Source organism: Chiroxiphia lanceolata, chromosome 18 (genome assembly GCF_009829145.1).
Source record: "Chiroxiphia lanceolata isolate bChiLan1 chromosome 18, bChiLan1.pri, whole genome shotgun sequence".
Classification (NCBI taxonomy): domain Eukaryota; kingdom Metazoa; phylum Chordata; class Aves; order Passeriformes; family Pipridae; genus Chiroxiphia; species Chiroxiphia lanceolata.
In genome coordinates this window covers 12,368,515-12,389,015 of record NC_045654.1, presented here as the reverse complement: position 1 = coordinate 12,389,015, position 20,501 = coordinate 12,368,515, and the positions used below count along the sequence as shown (strand labels likewise).

The 20,501-nt window shown below is 44.6% G+C and overlaps 1 protein-coding gene across 7 annotated transcripts in view; it reads right to left on the bottom strand.

Moving 5' to 3' along the window:
* ULK1 (unc-51 like autophagy activating kinase 1) overlaps window positions 1-20,501 on the bottom strand; it is a 94,887-nt gene that overhangs the window by 40,715 nt on the left and 33,671 nt on the right. For all 7 annotated transcript variants that reach the window (XM_032705558.1, XM_032705559.1, XM_032705553.1 and 4 more), the window contains 4 exons: window positions 13,862-14,035; window positions 12,047-12,120; window positions 9,507-9,608; window positions 1,620-1,678 (listed from right to left, as the gene is read on the bottom strand). In XM_032705558.1, coding sequence (XP_032561449.1) covers window positions 1,620-1,678; window positions 9,507-9,608; window positions 12,047-12,120; window positions 13,862-14,035 — 409 coding nt within the window. The remainder of the gene's footprint in view (window positions 1-1,619; window positions 1,679-9,506; window positions 9,609-12,046; window positions 12,121-13,861; window positions 14,036-20,501) is intronic.

Sequence of the window (20,501 nt, the reverse complement as noted above, 5' to 3'; positions counted from 1 at the left end):
GAGCCCCAAGGAAAATGAAACCAAATCCTGGCACTGCTGCAGTCTGAGGAGGTCGTCTCTGGAGTAGTTTTGTGTTTCATCCTGTGCTGGCAGGGCTCTCAAGCAGTTTATTCATGTTTACTCAGGAATAGCACAGATTGCAGCCCACGTCAGAGACAAACTGACTCTGGAAAGCTGAGAATTGCCATTTACACAAAAGCCACTTCAGATCTGATGTCCACAGCAAAAAAAAAAACCAGTGGGCTTGGATCTAAATTTTGGAGGAGTTTAGTAGTTCAAAAGTGGAGATAAGTGAAAATGGTGAATGCAGGCTGTGCAAAGGACTCAGAGGAGAAGGACTAATCCCTACAAGCACAGACATGCTCTCCTCTTACAGCCCAGTTTCATTTCTCCCCTCGCCTGCACCACGAGCCAAACAACAGCAGGGCAGCGGGATCGACACAAGGAAGCTGATTAGTTGTAGGGATTAATTTCTCTCTTAGTAAGAGGCTGCTCAAAGGTGAGCAGCCATGTTTTGGGCTGTTTAGGAAAAACAGAAGGTCTGCTTTCTGCTCACACAGACTATCCAGCTCCCACTATGTAATGGCATTTTTGCTTTAAATTGTTCTCTTTGGGTGTTTTGCTCCCTCGAGCCCTCCAGTTCAACCCAGGAGAATATGCAGATGCCCCAGACTTAATGCTGGTAGAAATCTGCCTTCTCCCCAAATCAAAAAAGGAAGTACTTAAAGGGAAAGCACAAGTCATTGATAAGAGCTCCAGCTTCTTGACAGTCCCTTCTAGTTATCTTTTGGAGCTGTCTGAACTGATAAGGGAAAAGAAAAATCCATATACAGCAACCCACTGAACTTTCTGCATATGTGGCTGCATTAGCAGCTCTGCCAACTCGAAGCTCATTTTCTGCTTAAAAAAGGCCTTCCAGTTTTTGGATATCTTATCTGGAACTTCAGTCCTATCTCTGTACCAGGCTGAGGTTTTCAGAGCAGGCATGAGGTTCTGCTTTAAGAGCTCTAGAGATCAAAAGGAAAGACCACAGCAACAAAACCAAAATACCCTGACAAATCACAGCACTGAGCAGCGAGGTAACATACACCCTGTTAGGATGAAAGCAGTTCTCTTCCCCCTGGAAACTGCAGCAGTGTCCATTTCCATGGAGGTTATAGTGTTTCCCCCTAAGAGCAGGATGGACACAAGCAGTTGCTGCCCTGACACGTGAGAAATGGGAATGTGATCCGCAGTCAGGTATTGCAGGTTACAGGAGGGACTGCAGTTTGGCTGCTCACAGGTTTCCAGAATTGCCATGAGCTATTCCCAAGGCTCTCAGCTTCAGGGAAGTCATGTGTGGAACCAGACCACCAGCTGGCTCTTGGAATCACTAAGAATCATGAATTTTTGCATTGCAGGGGAGCAACAGTGTCTGCAGAGAGAGAGAACACCAACTCTGGCTATCCACTGCTGCCTGATTCTCTGGGCCACATCACTGCTGGTATAAGGAATGGGGAAAGGCAGGTGGCCAAATATTTTAGTCACCTCCCCGAGTGACAAGCCAGGAGCATTCGAGGACAGGTGTAAACACAGGGTAAACAAGTGCCTACAAGCAGCAACACTGGAAAAACGCTTACTTGGGCATCAGCATCTTGTTTTTCTCATAGAAGAGGCGAAGATCCTGTGGGCTGCTGGCCTGTATGGGAGAGAGAAACCAGTACATGAAGCAGCTGACAATGAAGGAAAGGGATTAATATTTCTGTTTCACAGCAGCTTTGAAGAGCAGAGAGGCACTTTTTAATTGTTGGACCAGCACAGACAATGAGAACCTGCAGCTTGCTTTAGATTGAAAAGCCATCCCTGTGCCAGAGTGAAAATACAGTATTTTAGCCTGCTGCCATTTTGTCCCTGACCTGGTTCTGTCCTGCTCTCCCCTTCCATCACTGCATAGGCTCTGATGTTCAGGTTTGAGCTGGCCTAATAGCCTCCCCCAGAAGACTAAATAATTGCATACGTGAGGAGCCTCAAATGGTGAATGGCAGATCCTGCTGGGAACATGGATTAATGCTGCAGGGCATTTAGAAGAGGGGCAGGGAGCCTGCTGATGGGCAAGAGGATCTGTGAAGAGACTGGGAACGTGAAGAAAAAGCAACTGAATTAGGATTTTCTCTAATTCCAGGGAGCCAGAAGGTCTCCAGCCACAGCTCCTGTTTTATTTGTGCAGTAATACACACAACTGCGTGGGATGTTGGATGACAAGATTCCAAATTCTGAGAGATGAGATTAAAAAAAAAAAAAGGGGGGAGGGGGGGATTGGCACAAGAGGTTTATGGCTGAGGTTAAAAATAAAATCACCAGTAGAGAAGCACAGACACGTAAAAATCTGCTAACACAAGTTCTCCATTTGTTTTCATGCAATGAATAATACAGGCTAGTAAATTAACCCTAGTGTCTCAAGCTTTTCTGCTTAGGCTGAGTCTCTTTATTAAAGGCAGAGCAGGCTGGCTGGCATGACACAGACGTGAAGGCACACATAAAGAGGGGAGGAAGATCAGAGAGGTTCATCTGCAATCAATTATTGGAGCAGCAGAGTGTGTAGGAAAGTGTGAATGAGGAGGCAACAGGCAGCTTCTCCTGATGTTCAGGGCAGGCTCTATAAACCCTCGAGCCTTCCACCTACTTCTACTTCTAAATTAGAAGCATTTAAGGTCAATTAAGATGCTTAAAATGGCAAATCAGACAAGCCAATCTGCAGATGGCCATCAAAATACCACTAACAGAGCATGGCTGGAAAAGCAGCCACATAAGATGCTGTTTCAATATCACCTACTCCCTCTGGGTGAAGATGAAAATTGAGGATAACAGAGCTCGGTAAAAAAACCTCAAGAGAATGCAAAGGAGAGTCTCAAAAGCTGCTAATATCACCACACTTGTGTAGCACTCATCAGGACAGTATTTTTCACACAGCTTTACCAACAAAAGCTTCACAACTCTCCTATTGATTTGTACTAATAAGTGCTATTGGATTCCTAAAGGAAGCAAATCAAGATTTCCTGGTTGTCTTTTCTGCAATAACACACCCTCTGCCATTCACAGACACAGCAAGGACCCAAACAGAAGGTGCCAAAACACTTTCTCCACAACCCATCCAAATGAATGTTCTTCAGCAAAGCACCTTGTTACACAGATGCCAAACTGCACCAAAACTTCCAATTGCTTCCCCTTGAAATGGAAAACTCCATTTTACACCTTTCCCCTTAAAGTTCTTGGGTCTGTAGTTTTTGGCCAACTTTAAGGAGGCAAACACACACTGCACCAAATGGCTTGGCCACACTGCTCTGTGTGATGAAAAATATGCCTGACAGACACAAGGTACAAGGAGGAGCAGAACAGGGAGGGAAGGGCTCATTCACATCAGAGAGACACAAGCCTTGGCTCTGTGCTCTGGTCATTTCCTGTCGCAACAACTCGATTGTTTCACAAATACAATGAAGCTCTGATCTACTTCAAACACTGTTTTGTCAGACTTTTTCCTGGCAATAAAGACAGAACACATTAAAAGCAGCTCATATATGAAGCCCAGCTCATTAGAGAGGGTTTCCATGCACTGGCTCGGACAGAAACAAAATCCTCAATGAAGTTCCCCCCCTCTTTGTACAAGTTCAAGAGATATCCCTGTAGGGTTATTGTTCCTCCACATTCTGCTTGTCTCAGCACCATCCCCACTTGCTCCTGCACACCCAGACCACTCTCCTTCACTAGGGTTGTTCCCTAGAGCCCATGACAGGCTGGTCTCTAATACAGATACTGGAGGAAGAGTCATTTTAGTGAGTGCCCAGCACAGAAAACCATGGATCACCATTAATTTGGTAAAAACAACTGAATCTTCACATAACTTTATTATTAATCAAATGAGTCACACACTTCTGTTCCTGGCAGAGGGCTCCCAGACATGCCCACTGCTCTCCTGCTGTCACCAAGCATTTCATAAAGCACTAGGACCTTCAAACACTTTGCTCACCTCTCCTTTCAATAAATCGTGCTGCTCTGAGAATCATGGAAAAAAATACACAAGCATTTGTAAGAGAGTAAAAATGCCACTGGAACCCCTTCTTCTAGGAAGCTAAGGACTTAACTTGAAACCAATCTTCCAGGCAGACACACCCTATCCAAGAAAAGCACCAGAAAAAGCACATTTTAAGCAGGTAACAACTAGACTAGTCGAGGTACACAGAGCCAGCTGCTACCTGCAGGACAGCATCCGTCAGACCCAGGGATGCAGAACTGACAGCTCAGCTTTCCCCAAGAACAGGAGACACACCAGCAGGTCAATTCACACCCTCAGTCCCCCTCTCGTGTTACTATGGAGCAGCTGCATTGGTGTAACTGGTTCTGTTTTTGTCTGTCCTTTCTATATATAGAGACAATTGGACAAATTCAATCATGCCAGTCTGTTAGTTTGTCCCCAGCAGCAGTGGAAATATGTTGAGCCAACAAAGGCATTCAGCATAACCCTGCCAAATCCCACTCAGTGCTGGCTGCCTGCAAGTGAATTGCATGTGAAAAGCAGGCAGGGGGGTGTTTCCAAAAGCACTCAGCACCGGATTTGTTGTGCTTGGGCAAAGGCTGGATGCAAAAGCCCAGCACTCAGACAGAAGAGGGCCAGAGACATTCACACCTTCCCTGAACAGCCCTGTCTAGTCAACACTTCATAGCAGGTGTGTGGTATCTGCTCTGTTCCTTGAATCCTTTCCTTGGAGATTTGGAGGTGCAGAAAGGGGATTCAGATATGTTAGAAAGAAAAAAATAAACAACTAATGATGTTTCTAGCTCAGTAGTTCCAGGGAAAAGCTTGAAAACCTGCTGCAAATACCCTCTGCTTGTTAAGACTCCCGCAGCGAAGTGGCTGCATTTGGGGGACCTGAAAGCCCCAGGACCAGAAACAAGCAAACAAAAAACCTGACCCCTGAACCTTCTTTAGCTGTCTGTGGATGTTTTCTCTCTCTGCTGCCAACAGAGCAGGATGAGACCCACAAACACTGGTCCAAAAGCCACTGACTACAGCAACAAGTCAATCTCTGTGCCCAGTCTCAGTAGAATAAACCTACCAGTGCCAGGAATTCCTGTCCCCATGGACACAGGACAGTCCAGAGGAACAGAACTGGGAACAAAAGAGTGGCCTGCCTAACAAATTCTAAGTATAAAGTCATCCCTTCCCTAGTCTTCCTCAAGGCTCGTTCCACAACATGGCAGCTGCTATAAGTGACACATGATCCTGGTACTTATGCAGACAGAATTAACTCAGAATTAAAGCAGTGAACTTGGTACACCAGACTTGGAAATTAATTTTTCACCTAACAGCTAGCTGGGACAAGGACACAAGCAGGTAGATTAACTCTTTCAGAGCTGCCAGACCGGGCAGAAAAACTTGCATTGCCTCTTATGTGACTTCCCTGCTCCCTGGCTCCACAGTGCATCACATCCATAAAGAGCTGGAAGATTCATGCAAAGGCTCAGACAGCAGATAATCAGGTTTTATGGTCCTTAGATGATCAGATGTCCAAGGGGACCATACTACTGCCAGAGACAGCTCTGACACAAAGTACATGTGCTTGGTGGTGAGTCTGCTTACCAAGAGCTGACCAGTTTTAAAAGGGGTCACACAACAGAAAACACCAGAAATATCACTGTGATTCCTCCCCCACAAAAAGGAGAGATTGAGGTCATTTAACTAATCATATTTAAAACACCATCTGACAAGGACTAGATTGGTTTTAGATTGTTTCAGACCTTGTGTAAATCTTTTCCTTCTCTGCCTCCAGCTTTGCTTCTGGTTGTCACTCGTTTACACAGCCTGCACCACCTCACAGGGGGCACAGGCTCCCAGTCTTTTCAGCTCAGGTAAGGACAAGAGGAAACCACTACACTCCCAAGGCACTTCCCAGTATTGGTCAGCATGACCAGGAAATGCACTGCTCAAGTCCTGTCCTCAGCGACAGAAATGCAGAGGTGTAAGTGCAGACCACTTATTAGGCAAGGCAAATTAACAATTCCACATTAATACAGTGCTCAGCAAATCTGTTTATAGGGATTATGAATCCCATTAATCTCATCCCTATGGCAGTCTCACTGTTTTGTTTATGGGCACGTTTAATACAAAAAGCTCCTTAAGAAAGCTTCACCAGCCATCCTACCAACTGTTCACATCTGAGCATCAGCAGCTTCTTTCCTGTCTGCGTGCAGTGAGGCAGGGAAGGGACAGGAATGGCTCTGGGAAATTGCCTTGGGTGACCCAGCTATAGTTAATTTTAACTCTGAGACAGCCAGAAATCACATTCACGCACATAAACACCTCTGCCTTGATTTAGGACACTTTCTGGATTGACAGCTGCCTCAGCCTTTCCACACATTTGATCTTTTCTCCATCTAACCCATCTCCCTGAAACCCTAATTTTATTTTTAGGCAGCTCCTTCCTGCAGATAACACTGGAGTCCCTTTGGCTTGCAGCCTCCTGGAGGTGCCTGGTTGGCTCATGCAGCAAAACAGCCAGAGCACCCAAATGCAGCATGTTTCATGCTCCAGATTCCCATGGGAATCTCAGCCAGACAGGGATGAGGGGCTGTTCTTGCCAGCCTGGGAGGGAAGGCACCGTGAGGATTTAGCCTGAAGAGGTTAACGTCAGAAATCCAGTTCCTGGCTTCCCTGTACAACTGGGTCTGCTGGTGGCACTGTGTGGAATCAGCCTGTTCCCTCCCCACCCATTTGGAGACATCCCTCCCAAAAGCACTCATTGCTATTCATAGTGTCCCAATCACCCCTGTCCACTACCCCTCTTTTCTCCTAAAAGCCCTGTAAACAACAGTTTCTCCCTGATCAATGACCATCAGCAAATTCTTACAACACAGTCATGCCAACAAAGACAGAAAGCCAGTTAACCTTTAACCAGCCTCCCAGCATCTGCCCTGGACAGGCTTCTTTCACCTGGATCTCACAGCTCCAAGGCAATTTGTGACACACGGGGCCAAAACAAATAGATGGGGCACAGAGAACCATCTGGGCTGAGCTCCTCTTTCTCCCTGATCAAACAAATCCACAGCTGCTCCTGCAGTAACAAACGGGTCTGGCATTGAGCTTCCAAATACAAACTCCAAAAGAGGAAAGGGCGTGGGGAAAAATTAAAAGAGGAACAAATGACCCCCGTTCCCAGCCCAACAGATGTTGGATGTATATGAGAAAGAGAGGTTATCTCATGAGGCAAACATAAAGCAAGGGTCAGGAGCTGCTGGGAAGGGACTGAAGTGCCCCTTCCCTGCCCAGCCCAAGGCAGGGTTTGCCATGGCTCAGTCAGAGGGATGTGGGCACACAGGACTGCTCTCACCTCTGTGTGAGCCTGAGCACACACCTACAGGCAGAACACTGATGGTTTTCTGACCATCTGCCCTTTCAAAACCTTGGCTGGAGAGCTCAGTGGAGCTGACTAATATTCAATTCTATTTCCTGAGGAAGTCTTCTCTATAGGAACAAATGTTTTCAGGAGAAAATTTCTGTGACATCCCTCAGTGACCAATGATAAAAGCCACCTGTTCTTTCCACAGAAATCAGGTGCTCCACAGTTGTGTGCAATTTACTAAGCAAAGAACACCTATGATAAAGTCACCATATTAAATGGTAACTAAATCATTTGAATAAGCACAGTATCAAGGTGCCTTTAGAGACTAAAAAGCACTAAGTTACAACGGAGAATGAGTGCCAGGCTCTCCTATGCAGCAGTCAAAGCTTGCTTTCTCCTTCTCCACATTTTTTTCTTAAAAGAAAGTAAATATTTGTGTGTTGTCCTAACAGTCATTTTCTCCACTCAAACAAAGAGACCAACACCAATGAACAGAAGCCATTCAGAAGTTTCAGTGCATTTTCAGGGGTGTTTATAAAAAAAGAAACACGCAAAGAAAATGAAGCCTTGCTCTAAACACAGACCAAGCTGGTGCACAGAATATAAAGCACTGGGATGGAAGATTCTTATAGCAGCAGGGAAAAAATTACCCTGAAGGAGAAAAGTGCTCTTGGCTCTAGACAAAACCAAAACAAACCATTAGTTTACTCCTGTTTCTGCCCACCCTTTCCTGCAACAGATTCAGAACTCATTTTATCCTCCCTGATGATGTAACTGCATAAACATTCGAGGTCTCGTGTGAAATCCTAAAGAGCTGTGAAACTAAAGCTCAGAAAATCTTGCACTTCATAAAATTTGCTTTATTAAATGAGCATAGATTTGTCCCCGACTTCTTTTTTTTCTTTTTAGTGCCACTTGTTTTTATTTCCTTTTCATTAATTTTAGGGGTTTGGTGGGTTTTGTTTGTTTGGGGGTTTTTTTCACCATTTTGTTTTGTTAGGAAATCAGGATAAAGAGATGTCAGGACATGTGAAGAGAGGGCCACAGTTCACACGTGCCCTAATGATCTCAGAAAATGAAGCAGCACTCCAGAGGCATGCAGTTGACATATATCAACATGCAAATAGGAGGTCTTTTTCTACAGATTAGAGATTACAGAGCTCACACATTAGAGAGCCAAACAAGTATCAGCAATTCAAGCATCTCTGCTACGCTATAAGACAGCAAGGAAAAAAAACCTGACAAGTACAATACTTTAAAATAGTAATTGCAAGGGAGATCTTGGAGATCTCATTCAGCATGGAAGAAGGAAAGGAACACAGTGTGGCACACTAATGACCTGGACCAAGAAAAATACGCTGAGTATAGAGGAATTCCAGCTATGTATGATTACAAATATGTGAAGTAATCCTGAAACATGCATGAGGCTGTGGTGAATTTCTCCAACATTCAAAAATTTAAAATCAGAGAATGCTGTTCACAAAAGATATGTTTCAGCTCATCCAGAAGTTATGGCATTTAAGTATAGGGTGGAGTTTTACAGGACTGTGTTGTATTAGGAGGGGTTTAGACCTGATGAACATAAACATTTCAGGTTGGAAGGGACTGCTGTGACATGACAGATAAGATCCTTTTGATAACATTCTATTTAACTGCTTTGAAAACCAAGTTGATTCTGCTGCAATACACCAGTTACCACCAAATCATCCTGAACATTAACCTGCAATTACAATCTTCCTTACTGTCCTTCCATACACAACAGAATTATAATTATAAATTATACACTAAGTACAGTTGTAAATAGGCCTGAAAAAACCCCTCTGCTTTAACTGATGCATGGCAATTTTCTCAATAAATGACCCTTCCTAAGGATTTATAACTGAGAAATACATTTCAGTGAGATACAGACCAGAAGAGAGTCATATTCTAGTAGCACATCCAGCATTACAACATATAAAGCACCACAATGTCAGGGTGTTGGACAGCCAGACCTTCATGAGGCTGGATCTAGGGGAGCTGACATAATAATGACAGAAGCCTTTGATTAAAGGGATTTCCCAGATTAAAGGGAAAAAAAGAGATAAAAAAAATAAATCAGGAAACAGTCAGAAACATCAGATCTAAGCAACTCACCTGAAAAGGAGCCTTTCCTGTTAGACACTGATAAATGATGGTTCCTATACTCCAGAGGTCAGCTTTGGCATCGTAGTGTTGTGACATAATGACTTCTGGTGCCTTTTTGGGGAGAGAACAGAGATTCCTTTTATAAGAAGATGCATCTTTTTTTTTTTTTTTAGCAGCTTCAACAAAGAGAAGTCACTATCATGCTTTAAAAACTCTTGAGCTAGATTCCCCAATTACCACAAAAGATTTGCTCCCAATAAGACTGTAACACTATCTTGAAAGGGCCAATTCCCTAACTAAGTAGGGGAAGCAGAGACTTTCATTCAGGAATAAAAAAAAGTATTCCAGTATTGGGTATTTTGGGCAAACTCAGTACTTTCCCTTCTCAGTGCACCATTTTCTGCTGAATCCACCTCTGCTCATAAGAAGCCTCATTGCAATGGCACAGACAGATCTTCTCAGCTAAAGCAAGGAACAGGTAAATGATCAGGAGCAGCCCAGGCTCACAGGTTAAGCTCCAGCCTCCATCCTGAGCTGCTTCACTTCAGCACTTTCCTCATTTAGCCCAAGATGGCAGCACATTAATTAAGCTCCAGAGCCTGCTGCCAAGGTCACAGTTTGGGTTCAAAGGCAGCCCTCTGTGTTTCAGCCCAACAGCTTGAGCCCTGCTGTGTCTCAGACTCTGGGTTCTAATCCCAGCCTGTGCACTCAGCTGCTCCCTGCCAGGCTTGTTCCAGAAGCTGGAGACAGTGCAAGCCCCCAAAGCCCCTCGGCTCAGGAGGAGTGTGCCTTAGGAGCAGCAGCAGAGGGGGGACAGAAGGGCAGGCTGGCTAATCCCACGTGTTTATGACTAGAGATTTCATTGCAGTGCTGCCAGCATGGAACAGGACCAATTTTCTAGCTCTGTTAGAAGTAAAGGCCACATATAATGGAAAAAAAAATAATGGCAACAAACAAGTTGTGGACAGAGGCTCGGTTTGTCCCTAAGGGAAGGAGGCATGGCACCAAGCAAAGCCAAGGAAGCAGGACAAGAACTGCACAAGGAAGTTTCAAGTCTTGCATGACATGGATCATATTGGGATTCAGACAGAAAGCTGATCTTGGTGGGGGTAAAATACCTTTCTTTTTTAAAAGAGCAAAATGAAACAAGCAGCAATAGGCTGTGACCCAAAGGAGGGAATCAGGGCCTGCATTGCCAGCAGATGTTCTCAGAGCTCCTGCACAAGATTCACAATAGCAGCAGGGACAGACTTCAAACACTCCCTAAATCCCAGTCAAACCCTCCCTCCCCTCGTCCTCCTTCAAATCCATCAGTAAACACAGAACAATATGACACACTGAGATTCCTTGATATATCCAGAGTTGTTTCAAATAAAAATAAAAAATAAATAGAAAAATATCATCACTAGCTTCCTCCAGCCCTTTCAAAATATAAGCTGAGTGTTTTCAATTACTTTCACAAGCAAGTCTCTGAAAAAGTACCACTAAAAATAGACAATTCAGGAAACTCTCATAGGAGAAGAGAGTTACATCATCTTCACATATAGCATAGTTCAAATAAACACAAGGCTTCAAAAAAGGGAGAGGAAGTCTGTTTTGCTTTAGTTAGTACTGTGGAACAGACTACCAAATGCACCACCCCTGTGCAGTGCAGCACAGCACAGTCCAGCCTAACTCTGCCCAAAGACTATAGACAAAAAAACTTTAGAGTGGATTAGACAATGTTTCAAATCAGGTGCCTCCTGCCCCAGGGCACCTCTAAAAACTTCAACCAAGTTGACACACATCATGTTTTTACTTTGAGCTCAGACACCCACACCCACAGGAACTATTACATGACTACCTCTGACATTTTTATTTCTGTCTAGTTTTGTCATTTTTAATTTCACTGACTTGATGTGACACATTGAGACCTTGCTGCTCCACAAGCACAAATAACAGATAACCTCATCACAACCTGATCCCAGAGAGGGTGAAAGGGATCAGTTTGGTTTGTTATACACATTTGTTTCACAGTCTAAGAAGTCATCCTGGAAGCAACTGGTTTAGTGAAAGAATTGACTGCAAAGGCTGAGGTGACAGTAGGTTTTTGGAACTGCTCTGTCTCAAAAGGACCTGCTGAAGCAGGGATTTACTGAGGTTCCTCTGCAGGGAAGCAACACCTCAAATAGCCAGATATGTGAAGCATCTCCCCAGCCCTCACTCTTCTGTTGTTGCTTTGCTCATAGCAGAGGAAATAGATTGCACTTCCCAATGCCTTCAGGGGAGGGGTCTAGGTGACCTCTGGGAGAAGCAGTTTCTGGGAGCAGACAACAATCAATAGTCCATTTATTTATCCAAAGCTCATCTGAAAATTACATGACAGCACAGGCACCCATTGTCTGACATTACCAGCAGCCAGAACTTTAGGAAGGCCCCAGGTAATAGCTGGTTTCTGACAAGTAAATAAAATTTCACCTTTAGGGGAAAGACTAAAGAAAAACAAAGCCTTGCTTCTGGGGGGCAAAGCAAGAATAACACAGAAAAACGTGTAGGCAAACCACACTTACCATGTACATGGGTGACCCACACAACGTTGCTGCCATCATATTGTTCTGCAGATACCGGGCAAACCCAAAGTCAGCTACAGAGAGAAAGAGAAACAGGTCAGGGGCAGACACCAGTTCTAGAGAGCCTGCACCTTCTCCAGTTGATGCTTTCTACTTTCCTTTCACGTCCCATCAGTCTTCACAGCACCTGCCTCATCTTAGCAAGGCTTTGATAGCTCTCTTCTTAAACACCAACATCCTTGTGCCAGTTATTAATGCACAGTACAGACACCAGAAAAGGACAGACCAAGCCACAGAAGCCCAGAAGAACAAACTCCCATCCGTTTTTTAGGGATAAACAGTCACTTCTTGTACCCATTTGCCTGCACTTTGAACTGTCATCTGGGAGAGCTCTCTTGGCTCCAGTGAGAGTGTGCCAGTTCATAACTAACTAGTTCATCTGCTGCTACCTCAGCTTTCCATTTGGGGAACTGAAAGTTCCCCTCCATTCAAAATGCTCAGTGTAACAGACACCCAGGACAAACCACTTCCCACCACCACCCACACTTCCTAGCTCAGCCCTACTGAAGTCTTCTTCTTTTTCTTTGGAAAGGTTCTAACAGTGCCAACCCCAGCACTAGGACAGAAAGCTGAGCCACAGCAGAAAAGCCAGGGACAAGGAATACCAGGACAAATTACCTCTGCAGGTTACTGAACATCTGATCATATGATACTTAGAGGTTCTCTCAAGGTTACCAGATATTTCAAGCTACGAGACTGACACTGTCATCTGTCACTAATGAACTGGTACAGCTAGATATTCCCTGGACCATGTACTCCTCAGGGTTGCAGGGTACATCACACCCAAGAGCAGCTGTGCCTGCAGTGCTCTTGCCTGTGTTTGAAGCTCCCAGTCCCTTCCACCTCACAGATAATAACTCTGCACTTCACAAAAATTAAAAAAAAAAAAAAAATCAAAACAAAACAGTCAAAGAGGCACCAACATTTCAAACTTTTCCACTGGACCTCATTTCTCAGGTGAATGAAAGCATTAACACTTCCTCCACAGCACAGGGTTCAGGTGAGGAACAGTTGTACCTACCTGGTGTCAGCTTCAGCTCAGGAGCTGTAACACAACTAAAAGCTCACGTGTGAGGGTTGTATCATCCAGCACTCCTTTCTGAGAGACCCCAGGGGACATGTGTGCTCTGTAACTGGATTTCTGGAGCATCAGTCCCAACTACTAGTGGTCCATCTGTGCCACTTGCCTGATGTGCAGAACATCAATCTCTTCAAGATGCAGCTGAGAAACCTGCCTCTAAATTCAGTTTGTGAAAACATCCACTTTTGGGTGTGCCTGACCCTGCTCTGTGCTCTCTGAGGCCAACCAGGAAAGCAGCTACTATCAGGCCTTCAGGCACCCACATTTACCTCAATACTATTAAAAGCTGAAGAAAAAAAGTCAACTTCTGCTTGTTTCTTGGTAAGCTTGGAGATTACACGCCAATTAGGGCAGGCTGGTGTTTGTTTTTACTGAGGGAGGCAGGCACTGCTCAGCTGGGAGCAGAGCAGGGCCTGCCCAATTCCTTTTTTGTGCTAAGTCTGTGTCCCGGCTGAGCTGAAAGCTTTTGCTCCTCCTGCCTGGAGCCAGCTGAAGGCTACATCTAGCAGAGGAACTCAACGAGGAAGATGAAAAGTGTTAGGGAATTTTAAAAGAAAGGTAGCAATCCTTTTCTCCTCCTAGACAGCTCCCCAAAGACAGATTGAGGCTTGCCACTTACCCATCACCAAGCCCTCCCGAGGACGCTCAGGGTGACGTTCCTAATGGGGTCTTACCGATCTTTATGCGGATGTTGTTGGGATTTGATTTCCTGCCTCCAGCGTAGGAAAGGAGGATATTCTGTGGTTTCAAGTCCCGATGGATGATGCCTTTGCTGTGCAGCATTTTCATGGCACCTGCTATCTGCTGGAGAAAGAGCCTGATGGTGTCTTCACTAAGTGTCCGCATAGCTGGGAAGGAGGGGAAAAAAAAAAATGACCACAGATGAAAAACTTACAATGCCAGTTCCCCGAGGAGCCCAGAGGGCAGATTCTCACAGCAATTAGCCGTAATTTGTCATCTTTATTTCCACGTATGATGTCCCCACACACCATTTCTGAATGATTCCTACAGGCAACAAGGGAGAGCGTTTGCATTCCCAGCTTATTCTGTGGTCAGGGCTGTTTTCAGCCCCAAGTCTCTCATGCTGAACTCAGGCCAGCACTGGGTGATGAATTTGGGTTATTAACTGCAGCCAAAAGTGACATTTGGTGAGGTTTAGGGCTTTCCTCAGCAAGAGCTGCCAGCCAGATCCAGACGAGCAGTAGGCAGGGCTGTGGTTGCTTCTGAGCTATGGTCAGAGCTTTATCACAAAGACCAGGTATAAAGGTAGAGCTAAGAGGAAAGGCAGTTAGGATTAGGATTTATGCCTGCAAGAGTCATTATGGCTCGTGCTGGTTGGTAGGTTAAATTCAGTCAGTTAGAGTACATGGCCAGCAGGGATCTGTAACTTTGGGTATCAATCCAAGTCTAGGCCTAACCTTGTGCATCATAACCTGCCAGACCAAACCAGAACTCTAATCTCAAAGCCAGTGTTTGGGTGAACCATGGTCCAACACCTACCAACACACCCTTCCAAGTGACCCCTTCAAACCCTCATCTGACACCCTCCATCGCATCCATAAACGCAGCAAGAATGTCTCAGAATGCTTTCATAGGCAATTTTTTAAAAGAGTATAATAATCAAAAGCTAATATAGAAGCTCTGAAGTGCCCTCTCCTGAGATATGGGCTTCCCAAGAAATGTGGTGTGAAAATAAACATTGAGGAGATTAAAATAATGTTCAACTGACTCTTCTAATCAGAGCAGTGCGACATCAGCTCTCGTTATTTTAAGAACTATATGTATGAAACTCTTGCCAAAGCTGGGAGCAGCCTGCTGAACAAACCCCAGGATCAATAGTGCTACCAGCCTGCCTCCTTGTCAGTCACTGAGCAAATCAGGCTTCAAGCAAACACCATTCCCCCTAAATAAAATAATTTCTTTTGTAAAAGGTCCCTGTAAATTAGTTGGGACTTCATTAGTGTTTTTCCAGCTGTTCTCTAGTAAAGACATTAAAACAGGCTGGCAGGAGCTTCAAAACACCACTCTACCCAGTCAGCTAGAGGGGAGGAATCCTTATGAAAACACAGCTGAGGTTGCACACAGCTTTAACACAACACAGGAAATTAAAAATCTAACTTTTAAAATACGTGCATGGGAAGCAGCAAGGGACACAGATAAGCTAAACAGCACTTAGAATAGAAAATAAACTCCCACCACTCCCAAACCTCACTGTTCTGGGAGGAGGCACAAACACAGCTAAAGTGTCACCAGAGCTATCAGGTGGTCCTGGACTCGTACACGTGAGACCAGTGCACATGGAGACACAGCTCCTCTCCCCTTGCTGGGCCTTTTTCCTCGTGGACTGGCACTCAGCTGGAATTCATGAGACTCCTCTGCAAGAAGGGGAGATTCTGTGAAGGGATTTTAAGGATATTAAGAGGCAGCTCAGATGCAAGTCTTCAAAACCCACTTGCATCTTCTGAAAAAAGCGCTGCCTCATCTTTAACAAGGCTTTCCCCAACCTCCTGCTGACTTATCTCAGTGTACTCAGTCCCATACCATTTTCTGCCAATTAGAAGTCCAACATCTCTTAGCATGCTCAGTGTTCTCTCCAAAACGGTCTCTGCAGTATTTCTGTGATTTCTATTCAAGGAAATCTATTCAGGAATGGTTAAAATACCACCTTTAAACAAAACAGCAAGAATTCCATCTTTTTTTTCCCAAGTCAGCTCAGGCCCAGGAACGGATGGGCTGTCTCATCTCCCAAACACGAAGCAAGGCTTGAAACTTGGCAATTCTTATTATTAAGCCAACAGGCAATTACCAACTCCTGGCTAAATACACCCTGCCTCTAGCAGGGAAACTGCTGAGAGCCTTGTCCTGACCTGCAGTCCCAACAACATGCCACGACTTTGAGGCATTACCCTCTCCTTTATATAATTTGGTGGCTATAAATCTAACACAGAACTAGCCACCAGCCCTCAGCAAACCAGCTGAGCCTCCCTAATGTGGATTCTAACTCTTCATAATACTGAAAACAACACTGCTACCAAGATCAGAAAAATCCACTCACCCATAGAAAATAGGGCTTCTAAACTATTAATTTCTGCAGAAATGAAGCTTTTCCGCTCCGCAGAACTCTGTACAAAGCTCTCAGCCCTGCTAAAGTACTGTTTTCCTGGCACACACAATCTAAACTGGTGTCTTGAGCCTGCAGACAGGTTCCCCAGTGCAACTGCAGTGGCAAAGTGCAGCTACCACGTTGCAGTGCAGCAAAATCAGACAGAGGTCTGGATCCTCTGGCAGCATTATATCCCACAAATCCAGGTAGGAAGGCAGGACTGTGAAATTGAAGTGCTGCCCTCAGGAACAGAGAAGGGACAGTCAGCTCCTGGGGGAGTGCAGGGGCCTACCCTTTTACCTCCTGCCACTGAAACAGGTTGTAACACAGGAAACAAAACTCCTTATCTCTCACACTCAGCCCATCAGTCTGTTGTGTGACAGCACCAATCTGCAGCTGAAGGACAGAGACATAAATACAACTGACATTTTCACAGACTTCAGGATATTGTCCTGCGAAAGATCTCCTAGACCAGCTACCAACAGCAGAGGGTAGAAGAAGATACAGAAAACTCATTCAATTTAGGTGCCATCAAAAAAATAAACAGTGTAGAACAAAACAACTCTTTCCTTGCTGCATCCCAAAGAGGGAACTTGTACTTCTGTCCCTGTAAAAAGGGGATATTCTCATCTTCATCGGGAAACCGCTGGCCAAATACTAAGCCTGCACTAAAGTCTGGGCATCCCTGGGGATGTCTGTGGTGAGCAACACATTCTTGCAGAGAGAGCTGTTTCACAAGCCCTACTTTGCCATGACTGAGAAGCAATAATATCCCTGTGTTTATTTTCATGGGCTCCACTTCAGTGAGGAGGCACTCTGCCTTCTGCCTTGGGAACAGCGGCTGCACAGGTCAGGAGATCACAGCAAATATTTACTCTGGGTCAGTGTGGGGCCTCTGTGCCTTGTAGCTCTTGAGGCTCAGAAAAAGGATGAAACGACCTAAGAAGTGCCCTGGTCAGCCTGTGCTGAGATGTTCAACCTGCAGGAGGCTGCCAGGTAAACTGTAGTAAACTGTAGTAAACAGCCCTTGTCAGCTGATCCAAGAGTAGGTGCACTGGAGTACACCCACTGATGTTACATTACAACACCATTCTGGAAAAGTTATTTAGGAAAAAGAACATCTCCTGTTACCCACAGGTGTCACAAGTATCTCTAACATGGCCCCAATCCAAATCACACTGAAGCCTGAGATGAAGCTGATTTATTTGGGGCCTGGCTTCTACCTACCCCAGAGTTCCACTCATGCACAGCATAGCCAGTGGGACCCCTGTGAAGTCTTCTGTACAAGTCAGGAGATTTATTCATGATAGGCCAAGTCCTGTCATAGATATTTCTTAATTACCTGGCTGCAGAGGGGAAAACACACCTCTGGTTTGCAAAAGGGTCCCACTTGGGATGGACTAGAAGGATCACAGCTCCCTGCATCTGTTGTGGTCAAACCAAGAAATATCCTGCTCTGATACAAAAGAAACAGCTTGGAGAAAGGGCAAAAATACTCTCCTGTGAAGTGCCCATAACAGCCTGTGTCAATGCCAACTGACAGAATTTAAGAAGGAATTCTAGACCAGCCTGCTCTGACCTCCTAAGTACCTGAGGACACAGAATTCCAGTTATTCCTGTACAGAGGATGGTCACTTCTATAGCAATCCCCAAAGCTCTACCACACACAGCAGAGATCTGCCACTCTCAGCTCAAAACATCCCCATGATGGGCTTAAGTTAAACCAACATGCATAGAGATCTCCCAGGAGGGAAACTGCATTGTACCACTGAAGGACAACACCACCAGAGAAGCTGTGCTGAGACACAACCTTGGGTTGTACCCAAGAGATGGGTCTGGCCAACAGCACTGCAACGTGCACACATGCACGTCCTCCAGTTATGAAGACAAGGAGAATTAGAGTGCCCTTGGATTCAACATGGAATTACCATATTGCCTAATGCCTGTAATTAGAGGGCAGAATGGATCGGGAAGCTTACAAGCAGCTCATTCAATGAGGAACAGGGGACTTGCATGCACAGCTTGGTTAAAGTGTTACAGGAACTACCAGCACAAATGTCTGAGGAGCCAGTGGAAAGGAGATCTGCAATTAAACACCCTCACACAATTATCAAAATAACTGAAGCAGCACAATAACTGCTCCATAGAGATGAGCCTCCTGCGTACCACTGAAACACCCTGGCAGAAATCTAAACTTTCCAAGATGAGCATTCAGTAAAAGAATCACTCCTGTCAAAAGCACCCTGAGCGCCTGCAGAAGATGGAAGAGGAGATACCCTAAAGGAGAGTGGTGTGGAATGGAGAAAGGAGACACTCACATGTAGGCTTTGGGATCTGGAAGACCCAGATCTCTGCAGCAGTGAACTAACTGCAGTCCCTTACTGACTCCTCCCTCTGGAAATCAGTGCCTGCTGGGTTCTCTTCACTGGCAACCAGCAAGCAAACAGATGTTAAGAGTTAAAATAAAAGTAAGCACCAGTTTCCCAGTCACAACAGCTGCTCTTTAGAGTTGTCACGGTAATGTATTTTATTGGTAAAAACAGAGCTAAAGGTTAACGTTCTCAATGTAACTCAGGCAGAGAAGGATCAAATCATACCCCAGGCAACACTCAAACCCAATTGGGGTAAAACTGAATTTTATTTGGAAAATAAAATTCACCATTGCTTTCTCAAACTAACCACCAACTTCCCAAGTAATCTCAATTGATGAAGAAGGAACTGAGCTGTATTAACAGCCTAACTAACTGCACGCTTCACTTTTTTCTTGGGGTTTTTTTGGTGATGGGGGTTGGCTGAAGGGAGAAGATGACAATGCACACACAGAAGCAGCAGTAGGAACAGAAAGATTTTCTACAAATCCCTGTTTCTGTAAGTCATTTGGCCAGAAGCTGTGCTCTTGCTTACCCACACAGCTTTGCCAAGAAGAGTGCACAGCCCAGCAAGATTCATTTCGTGGGCACGAAAGCTAAAAACTTCGGCTTTCAAAGCCCATGCATTGGTAAAACTGAAGTTTCACTATTTTTAAAAAGCATTTTATGAATAAAATTTGCACTTGTATTCAAAGAGAAAAAGAAGGCACCAAATACAAAACCATCCCCAGTGTTCATAAGTGTTCCACCACCACCAAAGATACCCCTTTTAAAGCACAGCAATACCCAACAGATGCAAAACACCATCACTTATCTAAGACAAAGCACACTAAACCTGCACTTTAAAAACCAAATGCCTGTTACTTCTATCTCATCCACATTTTAAACAAATGAAACACAGGAAATGTTCCTTTTTTTCCCCTTCAAGTAATAAATTCTTTCTGAAAATTGAAGTCCACAAGCATAATTCATTAGCCTGTATAAATAGAGTGCAACATGCTAGCATCAAGCCCCAAATAATCATTCTAGGGATACCAACACTAGCTGTGGGGCAAATGTAAATTTAGCTTTTAATCCTTCAATTTCTGCCATTTCCAGGCATCACACACCTCAATAAGGAGCCTGAAATATTATCCAGCTGACTAGCTTTTAATTTGAACAATGTGAACAAACTTTGTTTAACCATGACCCAGAGCCACATGTAAAATGAGATTAAACTTGTCTCTTTACATTTAGTAATCTTCTAGTTAACATGCAAAACATCAAGAAAGGAACTTTAAAGGAAAAAAATTCAGTCAGGGCAACAAAAAAATAAAAGACTGTGTCTGACTGCCGCTAAGTAAATTGTTAAATGTGTTATTCTATTTATTTTAGGTACTCAGGTGCAAGGTGATTGCCTCAAAGGCCAGGATCCTGTACCTTTGCCATGTGCTCCACTGAAAAATACCTTGGCAGACTGCAGCCTGAGTCCCAGCAATAGAGCTGGCAAAGCATTTTTCATTTGGCTTGATGGTAGAGACACCCTTGAGTCTCATAAAAAATTATTCAAGGCACCACAGTCCCAGGTACCTGTGCTGTAGTCTCCACAAGACCCTGAAGTCAGTAGTTTTTGTCACCCCCACAGCACTAGTGGCTACACTACAGTCACCCTCAATACACTGAAATAGAAAATGTGTTCTGCCCTAGATGTGGGAACACCCTTAGGGGTAAACTTAAAGAATGTGAAATATACTCTTGGGATCTTATTTTAATCCGACCCTACAGGACTGCAAGGCTCCAGTATAAATAGCTTTTTGCCAGTGACCAAAAAAAGACAAACTGTGTCCCCAGCAGTGTTGAAAT